Raw genomic sequence first — 17329 nt, 5'->3', positions numbered from 1 at the left:
AGACAATGACAAGACAGACAGAATGAAAGAAAAGCATTGATCACAACACACTGGACTGATGCTGCAAACCACATGCCCCCCTATGAGGGGAGGGCATGTGTCGCATTTGCTGTTGCACAAACAAACTCTTCCCTTTGCCTGAGAGAAGCAGACACTTTTTCATGTTTCATGTCAAATCCAATGTGTTCACAGACAATGATACAAATCAAGCAGCAAGTTCCTTGTGGTCGCTTTGATCGCTAAACTGGAGAAGAGCCTGCTGGGAGGGAGCGGTGAGTTCAACTCTGATATCACTAACATCATTGTTTTTTCTTCAGTCCAAACTAATGCCAAACCAGGGTCCATTATCCACATATTCTAGTATTTTGTGCATTTGGTGTGTTTAGGCTCAGCAAGCAAAGCAAGGCTCACAAATGGTTTGGTTGTAACTTGACAATAACGACCCCAAACAAATCAACGACTGCAGGGCTAAACATATTTTGTCATAAGAAAGTCTGGGCAATATATTGATATTATATCTATATCATGAGTCAACATATGGTCCATTATATTTTCATAACAAAAGGCATCTGTGATGATCTTTCTTGGTTTTAAAGGCTGCTGCATTGAGAATCATTCCTTTTATGAAACTGAATACATTTGTGATCTATTTATAGAGATTAGAAAATACATGGAATTGACAAAGTGATATATTTAAAAAATGTGATACATTTAGACATTTTATTTTTAGTGTATTTACAGTGTATTATCACTCTCCTTTGAGAAGCACAAACATCTCAAAAGAGTCCAGAGAAACGAGCTGTGTGCAGCTTTATATCCCCACACTGTATATCTCTTATATCAGGATATAGACAAGAGTTATTGAGATCATATTTACAAGCCATATTGGCCAGTCCTAATTGGGTTAGGGTTAGTATCAATAGAACCATGCCTGGTATGTTCTTTGTTTGCTTCTCTGTCAGTTTACTTACAAGTGTGTATATAAGTGTGTATAGTATGAATGACACACACCATTTGATCCTCTTATTTAGCCCACACACTATACTGAAGCACATAAGTTATCCGTAATTTTATTGGTCATTTCTTTTACAATTTGGCCAGGAAAGGACTTCAGCCAAAAGTCTTGTGACGGAATAATATTCCAGAATTCCAAATGTTTCCAAGAAAACAATTTACCACCAAGTGAAACAACATACAAAAGGAGAGTTTGGACCTTGTGAGTTTAAGTTTCAAATGTGATTTTGAGTTTGTTAGCATTGTGAAAAAGGAGCAACAATGTAATGCTGATTCTGCATTCGACAGTGTTTCTTTATCATATTATCTTTTCTACATCCTGCTTCCAAAATTACACATGAGCATCTAAAGAAGTAAAAAAAACAAAAGGACCTAAACTCCAAATGATATAATCATGTCAAGGTTTGTCAGCCTCCCTAGTTGCAAGTCATGGCGAATATGTGACGAGTAATTTAAGTTCAGCTCAGCACACGCATGACTTTCATCAAAGTAAGTAGGTAAATTCTTATTCTTTTAACTTTTGTAAATCCTCTTTTTCATCGACTTCCTTAAAGTCTAAACATAGTGTCAGCTACAAGCTCACTGGTCTGGATATATCTCTCTGGGTAAAATAAAAATAAACAGCTAAGGTTTTCCTTTTCTAACCTGCCCTTCAGGCGACTTCCTCACATCAGGATAATGCACACATCTCCAATGCTGATCTTTGCAGCTGCCATGAGCAACATGACGGTGATGGACACCGCTGACCCCAACAACCTTGACTTGACCTCGTCTGAGGATATCTATCCCATCAGCTTCCAGGTGCTGCACAAGACTCAGACAAAACATACACCTTTCTGCTTCTTTTGTCAAATCCATTATTTTATTGATCCCACACTGGGGAAATTCACATTAGTGTAACACGATAACATTGTGTTTGTTTTATGTATGAACTGGTCATTTAAGTTTGAATTACAGATTTTGTTTATTTATTCGGAGAATTCTATGTATGAACACAAAAGGACATTTCGAGAATTCCATTTTTTTTTTACTTACACTTTTGACAATATATAGTGAGGTAAATACTATTAAATAATCATTCTTATACATATTTTGACCCTACTCAGAGAACTTTGACCCCTACTGAGTGACATTTCTGTCACTCTGTGTTTTTTCTTGTTTTCCTCAAATATGAATGTTGCTCTTATGTGCTATTCAGTAGAAAGTATGAATTCATCTTCAGTGTTCTCTCATTTTGTCTTGATAGATTTCTCTGACAGTTTTCCTGCTTTTGGAGATAGTTTTGGGCCTGAGCTCCAACCTCACAGTGTTAGTCCTCTACTGTATGAAACAGAACCTCATAAGCTCCGTCTCAAACATCATCACCATGAACCTGCATGTGGTGGATGTTTTGGTGAGTTATGACCTATGTCTACCCATGTCTATGTAATGAGTGTATGTATGACCACAGGTCAACAGCACATCCTCCAGATAAGACGATCTATTGGATCAAATGTGGCTCAGAGGTACAGCGAGTTGTTTTCCAACCGGAGGATTGTGTGTTAATTTCCTGGCTCTGTAGTCTACATTTCGATGTGTCCTATTGCTGCACATAGATGCTCTGTATGAATGTGTGAGTGAATGACAATGTAGTGTAAAGCAGCTTTGAGTGTTCTAGAAAGGCACGATATACAGTAAATACAGACCATTACCATTGTCCACCTGGTAGATGGCTGATGAATCTGATGAATGTATCCAAAACTGAGAGCAGCTGCTAGAAAGTAGCACTAACTGCATGACTAACTCAAGGGTTAGGGTGACATAAACTGTCAGTCAGTGATATACTCATCATGTATCGGTATTTCGCTTATGCTATAATACAAATCTTCACTCAAACACGCAGCATAAGGCTACGTTTACACTTGCTGGATATTTTTAAAAACGGATATTTTCTTTCCTCCGTTTTCCAAATTAACTTTGTGCACACATCATCATTTTCAAAAAAGTTTCCATTCATATTAACCCGCTTAAATAAGCTGTCCAGAGCCGTCATAACTACGCCAAGCTTGTGGGCGTCAGTGTAGGAAGAAGGAGAAAGCCATACGAGCCAATCAGAATCCTCAACTGACCTCTGACCCTCAATGTATGATCGTAACTATTCAACTGACAGAGTGACAGCAGCAAAATCCTCACGCCACTCCTCCTCAGATATTCAGTCTGAGGACTGGTTCTCTACAGCAGACCCTTGATAATCACACCCGGTTACACAATGTCAAAACAATGTGCTAAAAAGCCATTGCACCTATGAAATATGAAATGAAACAAGTGAAAAGACAAATGAAGTGATGGCAAATATGTCTGCTAATACTAACAATATGACAATAAACATGGGCTTATGGATTATGAGGCAGTTTCTAATGGCATTGCATCCACTGGATGTTATTTATTTCATGCTGTGTGACATTAGGACAGGGACATTCAGTCAGAAATCAACATGTCAGAAAAAGGCAAGTAGCATTGATGCAGTAACCATGTGCAGGAGAAGCCAGTGTTGGAGCTTAGTGTGCCAGTAAAGTAAAGTAGGCACCATGTGTGAGAGTGTCTGTTGACATTCTGCTGCTAAGCACCTTCCACTGGACTATTGTTAAACCAAAGGTTATTCATGTCTTTTTGTACATATACTGCGTAACTGACCAGAGTCACCTTCTCATGTTATCCTGTGTGATCAACACCTGACAGCATAGTCGAGAGACAACCTGTAGTGTGCTCATTTTAACCAACTACAAGCTTCAGTTCAGTACTTCACAAGTGATAATCATGACTGATGCCACAAAAGAAATGAAACGGATAAGAAAAACAAGAATTATTTTTTTCTTGAAGTATTATTGTCACTGTTCCACTGGGGGGGGGGGCATCTCAGCAGGTTTGCTGTACTGTGGTGAAACATAATGATTTGGTCCCAAACAGTCTTGAGACCAGATAAAGAACAACTGTATTTGTGTTGTGACCTATGTTCTGATGTGTTTTCAGGTATGCGTATGCTGCATTCCACTGACAACTGTAGTGGTGCTACTTCCTTTGGGGTCCGACACAGCCATGATATGCTGTTTCCACGAAGCCTGCGTCTCTTTTGCGAGCGTTGCTACTGCTTCTAATGTCCTGGCCATCACTGTGGACCGCTATGACATCTCAGTGAGGCCAGCAAACCGTGTGCTCACAATGGGCCGGTCTGTGGCTCTGCTTGGATCTATCTGGGCTTTATCTTTCTTCAGTTTCCTGGTCCCCTTCATGGAAGTAGGCTTCTTCATCAACTCTGGTTCAGACCTTGTGAACCAGACTGCATTGGTCACAGTGGCTCATACAAATGAGTACTACACAGAGCTGGGTTTGTACTATCACCTGCTTGCACAGATCCCCATATTCTTTTTCACAGCTGTGGTAATGCTGGTAACGTACTACAAGATCCTACAGGCACTGAACATTCGCATTGGAACTCGCTTTCAGCAGAACCTGCCTAAGAGGAAGCACAAGAGCAAAAACACAATCTCTTTGAGCAGTGCACCACAAGCAGAGTCGACCGACGCCTCACAGAGCAGCACAGGAGTGAGGGCGGGCAGCAGTGCACCTCTGGGCATGAGGGCTTCTGTGTCTGTCATTATTGCTCTGAGACGCGCAGTAAAGCGGCATCGAGAACGACGAGAGAGACAGAAAAGAGTCTTCAGAATGTCTCTTCTCATCATCTCCACCTTCCTGCTCTGCTGGAGTCCAATAACTGTGCTCAACACCATCATACTTAGCACCGGGCCCAGTGACTTCATGGTCCGCCTCCGGCTGGGCTTCCTGGTCATGGCCTACGGAACCACCATCTTTCACCCGCTCCTCTATGCCTTCACTCGGCAGAAGTTCCAAAAGGTTTTGAAGAGCAAGATGAAGAAGAGGGTGGTGTCTGTGCTCGAGACTGAGCCGACACCAAACAACGTGGTCATTCATAACTCGTGGATCGACCCCAAGAGAAATAAAAAGGTCACCTTTGAGGACACCGAGGCCAGACAAAAATGTCTGTCCACACATCATGTGGAGTGAGATGTAAATACGTCAACAACACTGGGAGTAACTTTCAAAAGAGAAAATAGCAGATATGTGTTTGAGATTTCAGACATTATTGTTAATGTCAATGACTCTATGGAAAGATGGATGAGTCCATGGTTTCTTAGACTTGAAACCCATAGAAACCCTAAATCTACAGCCAAAATTGACGGGTAAATTGTTGAGCAAGTGTCAGCAGTCTCTGGAAACACCACTACTTTGGATATTTTGGATTCATTTTCATACAGTGGAGGAGGAGGAGATGAGTCATCCATATTGGTAACTGGTTTTTATGCAAAAGTGAAAGTTAAAATAAGAAAACATGGGGTCTTTGTTCATTAACAGATTATATATTCTGGGCAGCTTACTAAATGTATATAATATGGTGACAATACAAATGGTGGGTTTTTTTTCAGATGAATAATCCGTTTTTTTAATATCACATGTAAAATAGGAAAAGAACATTTCAACAGTTCAAGGTTGGCACTTAGAGCTGATGGTTTTCTTCAGTGTAAAGGTTTCTCAAAATAATGTAGGTATCACAACGGCACATTGAAGAGGGTCATTTACTGCTATTTATTGTGGAGTGTTGTAGTGTGCTATCAATAATCATTTAGTTAGTTACTGTATCTAAGCACTGGTGTGTGGGTGTTGTTCCCTGGTTAGCGTAATATCAGACAAATGTACAGTAATAGAATTATTGAATATAGTTTGTCACCATTTGTAATTAAAAAAAACGAAAGGCACAAAATGTGTCGGCATCCTTCTGTTCTCTTGCTTCTTTAAATGGAATCGAGACATGGACATAATCTGGACTAGGACTGCAACTAATGATTATTTTCATAATCAATTCATCTTCTCAATTGATCGAGTATTTGTTTGGTTTGAAAAATTTCAGAAAATTTAGAAAAATGTTTTCCAAATCTGGACATTTTGTTCTCAAATGTCTTGTTTGGTCCACAAACCAAAGTGATTCAGTTTTTATTGAGCTAACAAACCAGAAAATATTAATTTAAGAAGCTGAAAAGTCTGAGAACTAGTTAATTATTGAAGAAAACGGTTGACGGTTAATACTCAATTCATTGAATCATTGCTACATCAATAATCACGTTTCACATTTCCTTTCCATGCATTCTAAAGAATGTTAGTGTTATTGGATAGTGGCATGCCAAGATCTTCTGATACAACTAATGATTAAAACAGTAGCCTTGAATATGCTGCCTATGTGCCTCTACAACTCAGATTTTATTATGCAGTAAGTAACAGTTATTGGCCCAAGCACTGATAAATAATAATAAATGTCATCCCAAATGTATCCTGTCAGTTGTGTTTGCTTATTCAAAACACAAATGTATAACATTGCACACTACACAAAATGTACAATACTACACCATCATGTCATTGTTCATGCACAGATGAGAGTAATGCCATTTTAAGCCTGTTCCCCATTAAAAATAAGAAAAAAGGCCACTGAGTTGTTACAAATACCACAGTGAAAACTGAACAAATATTGCATTTTAAAGCAAATATCACCTTTAAAATATGCAGCAGGAACTTAAAAACACATGGAGGTCATGTAACAACATGTGGACATGAGCTGTGCTGAAGTGAAGCAGAGTGAAATGACAGAGGTTTTAGTAAAGAGATGTCTAGGCGTTCTCTCTTTTGGAACAGTTTGGCACCATCTGTGCCATTTGAGATTTCTAAGGTACCAAATTATTAAAAACCTATTTAATTTTATTTACATGTCACTATTGGTGCAGTCTTCAGTTACCCAGCACCATAACTCTGCTTACCTTGGTCAATTAGGGTGATTGACAGTTCGTTTTAAACCTCTAAACCGGTAGAATCAGACCCTGGTCTCCAAATGCGTGTCAATCACTTCGTTGGTGAGTCAAAAAGACATAAATGCATATGACGCATTTGTGCGGACATTCGCCTTTCTCTAATCACAACTTATTTTGGGGCTGGATCCGTGAATCTTGGTCGTAGAGTGATACAAAAGGTACCGTTAGAATCTGTAGATTCTCCACTCACTGATGCTGAGGAAGAGGTTAATAAAACCAAGCTCTGTGATTTCCGCTTGCTAAATGTGAATGTGTTGTGTTTTTTGGCTCTATGACAGATGTTTGAGATCATCTTCTTTTTAAGGTTTGAACGATATTTCTTACAATTTCTGGCATTTCAGGGACCAACCATTTAATAAATTAATTGTGAAAGTAAATGAGACATTATTAATGATGAAAATAATGAGGACATACACAGTACATAGAATCTAACAGAATACAATATGTAACAAGACAATTATGTCCTTCACCCCTCTTTACAATGTATTTAATTCCTTCAGAGACTATTATCAAGGGTTAAAACACAGCAAAATATGCACATAAGGAAAGTAAATATAGAGTATAAAGAATATAGAGAATATATAGAGTAGACTAATTGCTCTGTTAATCAATTGCACAAGCACGGTCAGTGTTTGTTTCAGACTTAGAGAAACCCCAAGGACACTGAGCTTATAAAATGCTCTACAGCCAATGGAATGTGTGTTTGTGTGGTATGAGAAGTGGTCACTTGTGCCTGTGAACCCACTCTATCAAGCTTAATACCTTCAGACAACTAAGGTTAATACAGTGCAAAGATACAGTGGCTGGTGTTGGAGACATGTGCTGCATCAATGTCACTTCTCCTCTGTTGACATGTGAAGAAGGTCACACAGTTCTCTGCATCAACCACTGGTTGACACAACAATCCCAACATGGCCACCACCACCAATCACCATCTCTGTGTCCTCATTATTAAAAACAACAACACAAACCAGTGACTGGTCAAAGCACTTAAATGCTTGTGACCACACGTGTGTCACATCACAGCTCACTGCATTGGTTCACAAGTTTGTCTGTAAAGCTGTAGAGAGCAGCACCTCAGAAGCTCAGGCAGCCAGAAGAAGCACATGAGTGGCCAGTGTACGAAAATGACATCCTGTTCAATGAGATCTCAGCAACTGAAGTTGTAAAACAAAGCTACTACAGCCAATATTTGGCAGATATTCATAAATAATTCGAGCTTTGACATGATCTGAGGCTACAGAGCCGCACAGACTTCTGTCTCCAGCTGGAAAGGTCAGTCCAACAGTGTAATAAAGCAGACATCTGTGGCTTTCTGGTCATTTTTGAGGGAGTTAACGTGCATAAAAACAGGTCTGGCGAAAATGCAATGTTGGCATAGGTCCAGAACCCGTGCGTTGCTCAAGGGATCTATAGCGCCGCCTACAATGAAAACATAGGCATCTACGCGCCAAACCCGCAGGAGCGGAAAAAACCCGTTCCAGAGCACACATTGAACAGCGGCACCAGAGCGTCAGCGTGATTATGTAAACAGCGGAGAATTCACAGATTTTTATCACTCTACGAACAGGATTCACGGATCCAGCCCCAAAATAAGAGCAAAACAACAACTGACTTTCAAGACATACAAACAGAAATGTTGTCTTACCTTTGCTGTTTATCAAAACAAGTTATTTCTCATTAAGAACTACACTTCCCAGCATGCTTTGGGGACAAATCCCAGTCTGATTGATCATTACTTAGTATTTTTCAACAGTATTATTTTGTAACAGATAGAGAGAAATCTTTGGTTATTTATTTATGTTCAAATCTGTTCACAGTGTTCCAAAATAGTTGTTTAAATAAAATGTGGAAAAATTGTGGAATGTATCGAATCATGGGTCAAAAATCGTGATACAAATCGAATCATGAGTTTGTGTATCGTTACAAACCTATTGTACATTTAGATTTTCTTCTTATTGGAAGACTACAGCAACAGTTTCCTTACAGATATGAACATTAGGTCATAGAACGATGCATCGTCTTACCCAGTTCACTTAGACTTTGAGCAGCCTTGGTGATCTCTCTGCTGCCTCCCTGGAGCTGAACCTGGAGCCTCTTGCTCAGGTACAAGATACGAATGATGCGTCTTAGAAGGTCACAGGCCACCTGCAGGAGCCCAATGGATCAAAGGGGATCAATGTGGAAAATGTTCTTATGGCAAGTTATTCACACTGCAAAATATGCCTTGTTTCTGGGAAATTGTACCTAAAACTAAAACAGTGATAGAGAAATGTGCTGCATATAGATGCACTCTACTAAAGTGAATGTATGAATGGCAAAGTGGCTATAGATTTACAAGCTCATTTTAATTCCTCTAGCCAAGCAAACATTGTTTAGCTCATTGGTAGAGTATTTTCTTTAAAACAAAGTTAAATCAATTTAAGTATATTTGGCTCATTTCTAGAAGAGCTGTTTTTGCACTGAATTATTATTATTATTTATTTTTTCAGAATGAATAATTAAACATTCACATTCACTCACGCAGCCTGAGAGTGATATCACACACAGGGACAATCATTAGCCCAGAAGAGAGACCTCAGTACCTCACTGACCCTTTGACAGAGGCTGTTTCATTCAAACTGAGTCATGATTACTGCAGCCCAGTGTCCTCACTGCATGCTTGGTGCTCTGCACTACTGCCTACATGTGGGCACATGCTGAATCTCCCTCCTACACAGTATTGATTTATCTATGGGTTTGGGAAAGCTTCATAACAAATGCAAAATAAAATGTTCTTTGGCGCGCAAAGAACAGTTTGCCTCCATGTAAAATGAGGCACTGAGTGATTAGCAACAGAAATGTTAAAGCTGCTGTTAGTGACGCGTTGTCATCGATTGCTAAAGCGCTTTTCTCCAATACAATACAATTTTAAATTTATAAAGCACATTTAAAAAATAACAGCAGTTGACCAAAGTGCTGTACAGTAGTATCAAATAATAATAATATAATAAAAATAAAAAATAAATTAAATATAATAAAAAATAACTAAACAAACAAAAATAAATCAAAAAGACAGGAGTAGACATATCATCTCACCCAGAAAATGCAGAAAAACAGACTCCTACTGTCTCTAATGCAACAGAGAACAGACGAGTCGTTAAAAGAGACGTAGGAGCATGTTAACGAATGACACGTTTCCATGGCGACTGACCGGAAAAAGACGCACATGACGTCATGTTTACGTGACGCGGCACCGGAGTCCAGGCACTGTTTACCAGTTAGCAGCGTTAGCTCCTTTTAGCGCCGTTAGTGCGCCTACAGTGGAACTGGAGCGGTCTGTTTATTAAAGGAAAAGAGCAGCGCTAACAAATAACCAGCGTACCTGTGTATGTGTGCCTCTGTTATTAAACTTTAGCGTTAATTTACAGACTCATTTGAACAATCGGGAGTCACGTAAACATGACGTCACGCGCACATCGTGCGTTAACGTTGACTCTGTTATGGTTTGACAGCACTAATTCTTTTACTTTAGTTGTTTGAAGTCAGCATAGATGAAACCCTTAGCGGAAGCGAGGATGCCACATTTGTGTCCAATACTGATATCAAGAACTTGAGCATCGAGTTGTCACACCAAAATGAGTCTTATATAGTCATTTTAGACCTTCTATCAATTATGCAGCTGTTAACATCACATTTGTGTACATAATTCTCCAAATGTGTAACAAATAATTGTTAAAAAGCCCAAAATCAACCCTCTCATATCTTCTATAACAGGAGAGAGACCTGGATGCCGACCTAAACCCCCTCCCAAAAACCAAATGACAATAAATGCTGTAAATACAAAACATCACAGGATTCCAAAATGGTTGCCAACATACAAACACTGCTACTTTTATGGTAAATAGCATATCAATAATGTGTTCACAAAATACAATGTAGAGCGTTAGAGCTAAGAATGGCTAGCTCAAGATAGGGGCTCAAGTGGAATGCAGTGAATGTGGGGGTATTAACCGTCCCTTGTGAGTTCCAATGTAAAAGAAATGCAGCCCTGCCCTGGGAATGACCATTCCTAAAGTCTATGGGGGTGCATACCAGATGTGGGTTAATGAAGAAATCTGTGAAAGACCTTGAAATGTTGATGAATTCATTAGAAACTACTATTTTTAGTGAGGAGATTAACTGATTGTAAGTCTTTAGTATGTGTCTTTTTAGCAATTGGAATGGCAGTTTCCACATCACATTAAACAATGCTAAAGTCTTTGACATCTTTAAGTAATAGTAAAAGTAAAGAAATAGTTGGTATATCTTCACAAAATGGTGATCGTACAAAATAAGGAATTTCAAGGGCGAAACCATGTTTGTGATGTCAGGTGCAATGGATAGAATGTGACATTTTGGGTTATATTCTGTCGATAGTTTAGTCAAATATTGACGGATTTCCCTATTTTGTTTGTTGTTGTGTTCCTTGTGACACCAGCTTTTGGAAAAATAAAAGTAATATCTTATGAAGACTTTCTTATTGACTGGTAACGTGTAAAAATAAATTGGTAGACGCAATTGTGAAACAGCCGATAACACTTGACTGACATATCTTAATATCATTCAATCACTGTGAAATGTGATGTGGAGACTCACCTGTAGCCGGGCGAGCTGTGTAATCCTGGCCATGATCTTGTTGTACGGGTCAATGATCTTAGTCCTTATCCTGGGGAGATGGAAACATTTACATTAACAACTAACACAATGAGAAAAGTAGACATTTTCTGTTGTAGAAGCAAACTCTGGTGATTCTTCTCCCAACATTTGACCTCATTCACAACCATCCTTAAAAGAGAAATGTCTTCTCTAAAGCACATGGAGGCAGTTTTTACAGAGGATGACATGACACCACTTTTTCTTGTCCGATACTAATACTGATATCATGTTGACATGCAAACTCTGACCAAAATAATTGTAATTCATGATAATATTGTGATAGTTGTGTAAACCCGTTTACTTAAGTTAAAGCAAGATGCAGATTTCCTGCATCAAACTCAGAGAGAAAAGTGAGCTGCTGGTCTGCTGCTGCCACGTTAGGTACATTTGTGTTACCGAGGTCAATCTGAACAAAGACATTTAAACAAAAATCTCACATAAATAGTAAATAAATAAAATGTAATAAACATAAATAACACATTGCCATGGTGTAAAATAACATGTTCTCAATGATCTTTGGTGTGGGCGACTGAGCAGTCTACAAAGTGACATAAACTTAAATTTCCTGTCCGAAAGAGTTGTCTAATATGACATACATATTCCAAGAGTCGCTGCTGGAAGCCATGTTTTCAGTGAGGGCAAGTGTCTATGTTTCAGGTTGGTTTCTCTGGTCAGCAGAGAGCAGAGAGTGTTTATGACAAAGTCACTACAAGACATTACTAACTTATACAACCACCATTCATAAAGCCTGAACTATCTCTTTAAATCACAGGCACAATTTTGCAATCTGAGAGCATTTCTACAAAAGACCAGTAATTGTCACACGAGAATGTGTTGTGTTTTTTGGGTTAAATTATAATATTAATAACCTTTGTTCAACTCCAGAAATGATAAAAAGCATTTACCTGTCGACTGCTGCCTGCAGAGCACTGATCCTTGTCTGCATCATTTGAAGGACCCCTGAAAAAGAGCAACATCATATTTTTAAGTCTGATTTTAAGAGCTTCTTTGTAAGCAGACTTCAGCTGAGGACAACTGGCTCCCTCTTGTGGTAAAACCCAAGAACTGCAACAGTTACAGTGTCTAACATAAAAGTCCCTGTTCCTGCATGTCATTCTGTAAACGGTGATCAAATTATAAGAAGTTGGAGATGATGACTGCTGAAAGGGTTGAGTAAACACATGACATTCATCTATTTGAATGATAATTGTTGGGTGTTTTATAGCACTTTCTCTCACCCCTCGTTTATATTAAAAGAACTGGTAAATTTAGTAGAGTAGCAAAATGTACGTGCAGACTTCCTGCAAGATGGCAGACGGGTTAGCAGCATAGCTTCAAACCCGCCCAAGTCGCTAGAAATACATCCAGTCAATTTGAACAACTCAACATACAACTGCTATAAACTTTGAGAGGAGAGGTCACTGAAGCCAGAGAAACACTAACAATTCAAGGAAAACTCGAGAACAGTTTACAAGAGAGGAGGTGGAAACGGACCACGCCGAAGAAACTGTTGCTCTGGTGTTTCTTTATCTTTTTGTACTTTCTGTGTCCGGGGCCCCGTGAACATCTGCAGCCCCCTTGTTTACCAATCTATCCATACAAAGTGGATTAAACATCTGCATACAAATCGACACGTCAGAGCCTACAATCACATCAGCAACCTGCAAAACACAGAACTCTCGCGATGACGCGCGACGACGTCAGCCGCACAAGCACAAGACAGAAAGTTGACGGACGCTTTCGCCGGTGAAAAATGAGGACAATGGTGTCATATTTTAGACGTGGAACCAGGGAGGGAGAGGAAATTTCTGAGAGAAATGTGAGAGAAAATGCACAAATAACTGACGGTAGCAGTAGCACCAGTGTTACCACCAGTGTTACCAACAGTTAGTGATGTTACAGATGCACCGAGGCTTCGAAGCGTGTGTTGACTAATGAAGGGGGCGTTTTCCCACGAAGCGCGTATCGAGGCTTGCTTCATTTCATGCGGTCAGTTTAGAGTTTGGATAGCGTTTATATAGTTTGGGGAGTTCTTGTTGGCTGAACAATATTGATGCATCACAGCTTCATCTGTTCCTTGTGAACGTGTTTTTCCAAAAGCTGGAAGAAGAAAAATAAATTGCGAGTCCAAAAACAGTGGAAAAACTATGGCATGACTATGTCTGAGTTACACAAGCACAGCCCACCTTCCCTGAACCTACTTTTTAAAACTACTTTTGTTTCCTAAAGCACGCCCTCCCTCAATCCCAGATACTAGTCAACATACGGAATCAGCTGTTGTCTACCATTTCACCACTAGATGTCACTGAAATGAACCTTTGAATGAATGAACCCATGTTCAATTTCGGCGACAGTGCAAGCAAAGTTTACAAGTTTAAACCAGATTGGATCAAACTCTTCCCTTAGCAAGTTAGAGTTTGAGAACAACCTCATGTTCTGAAAGTATTGCAAAGAGCTGAAGCAGGCAGGTAATTCTGTGTTTGTGACTGGAAACCCCCGTTTAAAAAAAGACAGCCTCACAAAACCTGCAGAGACAAAACAAAGCAGTCTGGACTGTGACCACAGCCCTGGATAGGCAGGTGATGAGGAGGCAGCTCAAGATCAAAAAGACGAGGAGGAAGAGTCAGTCGTCAAGAGTTGGGCAACTTATCACACTGCATAAGAAGAGCGGCGTTGATATCAAGTCAAACTACGACAACCATGTCAGCTAAAATGTTCCAATAATGAAGACACTGACGTATGAAACATTGAATGCGAGACAGACTACATGGGTTTTTGTTTTTGCAATAATTTGTCAGTAAAGATGTAAAGATATGGTGATGCTTCACTATATGATTGTCCTGTGATACCATGGCCATGACAGATTCATTGTACCGTGATATTAGTGGAATCGTCGCCCGTGTATTGTACCTCGTACCCCATCGTATGGTGAGGTACCCTGTGATTCTCATCACTAGCTGACACTGCGGCTTTAAGGGAGGGAGACGATGTTGATACTGTGCCACGTCTGGGTTTAACAAGCTAATGCTATCTGCTGAACTGGCTAACCAAGATGCTAGTAGAAGAAGAATGCCATGAATATCATTATTGGCATATGCAGCGTATATCATTTGATAAAGGCTACATGCATCAGCCGTCTGTGTGAGAGAGAGAGACAGAGCTGCAGGGAGATGAGCGAGCAGAAGGATGCTTTATTTAGTTTTAAATCGCTTTGGCGGAAAATCACAGAATGAATTTGTGACGGTCAGTGCTGATTCTGTTGCATGCATTAATAAATCTACGTGAAAGCAAAGAAAAAAATGTTGTCGACTCCAAAGATTTTTGGTCACACTCTAAGAGCCCTAAGCATAAATAATTACTTTTATTAGCCAAAGTAGAAATGAGTGCAATTGACCCGTTTAAGACATTGAAACAAACCAAATTCAATGGCTGACAGGAAGGGAAAAAACTGTTCAAATCATAGTGCAAGTTACAACATTTGAATGCCTTTACCTTCAAGAGACTCGATCCCAGTTGCTTGAGACAGCAAGTCTTCATGTCTGGCCACAACCTGCAAGAAGGAATAAACAAGGTGGAGATGGCTGCTGTTATTATGCTGATGATGATGTTTTAAATCATGAGATCTCCCACCATTCAGCGACATGTTCAGTTTTAAACTGCAACACCATTTAACATTTAAAATATAGAAACATAAATACATTTAATGACACATTTTTTACACTCATATATTTATATGTCTGTAGACCTCTGTACAATTTACATATTCATTTTTATATCACTCTTTTTTTAGCGCTGTCAAGCATTAACGTGTCAACGGCGTTTCCATGACGACTGACCAAAAAAAGACACACGTGACGTCATCTTTACGTGACTCTTGTTACATGAATCTTGTTAAAATGAGTCTCTAAAGTAACGCTAAACTTTAAAAACACACATACACAGTACACAGGTACGCTAACGTTATTTGTAGCACTGCTCTTTTCCTTTAATAAACAGACTGCTCCAGTTCCACTGAAGGTGGGCTAAAAGGAGCTAATGCAGCTAACGGAGCTAACTGGTAAAGGTGCCTGGACTCCAGTATCGCGGCGCGTGTTTACGTGAGGTCAATGCACGTCTTTTTCCGATCAGTCGTCATGGAAACGTGCGTTAACCTATAGCTCAGCACTACTCTCTTTTTTAACGTATTGTTCTTTGTTGTCCTTGTTCTTTAGAGTTGACTGTTGTCATGTCATGGTATTTATGGTTTATGGTTTAATTTAATGTACGAAAAAAATCTAAAAAGTCAAATTCCTTGTATGTGTCACACTTGTCTAATAAAGCTGATTCTGATTGTGACCATAAAACAGTTTAACAACACACGAGAAGAACGTGGTCATAACAATGTGAACCTGGCTGTGAAGCTCTTTATCCAGTTGACTGATGCCCTGTGCCAGCTTGGCCAGCTGCTCTGCGATGACAGCATGGTGGATCGCCTGAGCAGTGTACGTCTTTACATCAAAGTCCTCTGCCAGGAAATCAGCGTAGCACGCTGCAAACAAACAAGCAAAACATCAACATTCACTCACAACGTCAGCCATCGTGTTACAAAAGTAAAAACACTCAAGAAGGTAAAATGTGATTTTTCTTGCGATATTTCAATTGCAGTTTAACTTGTATTACAATTTTAAGCTGTAGTTCAACATTCACTGTAGGAAGTACTGTAGTACAAAATACTTCTGAGGGAACACGTGAGATGTCGTACTAAATATTACACACCTACAAGCAAAACTGGGTATTTTTTCCAACATGTACATGGGCCTACATTTTTAATGTAGACAGAGAATATACATCATTCATATAAAAAAAAAATATATAAACATATATAATATATATATATTTTTTTTATTTGATAAACACGTATAAATGAGTACTAATCACATTGAATGTTGTGTTCATTTGAGCACAGAAAATACATCATTCCCTCTACACCTGGGTATACAGGAAAACACACATATATATATATAAGATATATGGCTGATACATAGACGTATCAGGTAAAGCAAAGAGTCCAACACCGTCAGTCCAGTGTGAGACATGTCCTACAGAGACATGTCCTACAGAGACATGTCCACCATCACAGGACAAGAGTTGCAACATGTCTGCTTCACATTTGCACCATTGTGTTTGTGTTTGTTAAAGCATCGACAGAAACAAGTGCTAACACGTTTATAATGTGTCCACTGTCTACGAACACGTTTGCAGGTGCTGCTATTTGAATATTACATGGCATATAGCTAACCTGACTAGCTAGCTAGCTTGCTAAATAAAGTGTTTGTTTGTTTGTTTGTTTTGCGCAGGCTTTCTGCCGAGCGACTGTGAACAATTTGACAAGACTGTGAATAATGTCTCCGTCAGTGTAGTTTATAAACTGCTTTACCGTCTTTCAGAAGTGAATTCGTGGAAGCTTCTCTGCAGTCCTCCATGTTGACACTTCCGCATGTGACGTGTCCGGAGCGTGACGTCAGTCGGTCTGCTCTTAAAGGGACACGCACGCACACACACACACACATTCTACTCTATTTAACTTTTTTAAATAGTCTCAGTGTTAATATCTTTTTATAGTGTACTTCTAGTTAATACATGGTTATTATTTATTCTCCTGGTCTTTACTGTCTTGCTTCTGTCATTGTGGGACGAATAAAGGACTATCTTATCTGTTTTAACACGTAAAAACATCACGTTACACG

At 39.3% G+C, this 17329-nt stretch overlaps 2 protein-coding genes across 3 annotated transcripts in view; one reads left to right on the top strand and one right to left on the bottom strand.

Moving 5' to 3' along the window:
* The window catches only part of cog5 (component of oligomeric golgi complex 5), a 50729-nt gene extending 33646 nt beyond the window's left edge, over positions 1 to 17083 (bottom strand). For both annotated transcript variants that reach the window (XM_083902763.1, XM_083902764.1), the window contains exons 1-6: positions 17020 to 17083; positions 15992 to 16131; positions 15096 to 15153; positions 12509 to 12563; positions 11544 to 11613; positions 8954 to 9074 (exon numbers count right to left, since the gene is read on the bottom strand). In XM_083902763.1, coding sequence (XP_083758889.1) covers positions 8954 to 9074; positions 11544 to 11613; positions 12509 to 12563; positions 15096 to 15153; positions 15992 to 16131; positions 17020 to 17065 — 490 coding nt within the window. In that variant the 5' untranslated portion in view covers positions 17066 to 17083. The remainder of the gene's footprint in view (positions 1 to 8953; positions 9075 to 11543; positions 11614 to 12508; positions 12564 to 15095; positions 15154 to 15991; positions 16132 to 17019) is intronic.
* LOC310938453 (G-protein coupled receptor 22-like) lies at positions 1693 to 5076 on the top strand (the record flags this gene model as incomplete). The annotated part of the gene is made up of 3 exons (XM_083902947.1): positions 1693 to 1815; positions 2261 to 2407; positions 4024 to 5076. 3 exons carry the CDS (start codon positions 1693 to 1695, stop codon positions 5074 to 5076), a joined length of 1323 nt encoding a protein of 440 aa, XP_083759073.1.
* Positions 17084 to 17329: the final 246 nt, after the last annotated feature.

The sequence above is a fragment of the Microchirus variegatus genome (genome assembly GCF_963457635.1).
Source record: "Microchirus variegatus genome assembly, chromosome: 16".
In the NCBI taxonomy this organism is placed as follows: Eukaryota; Metazoa; Chordata; class Actinopteri; order Pleuronectiformes; family Soleidae; genus Microchirus; species Microchirus variegatus.
The sequence above is the reverse complement of the archived record's forward strand: the minus strand, read 5'-3'. Positions and strand labels throughout refer to the sequence as shown.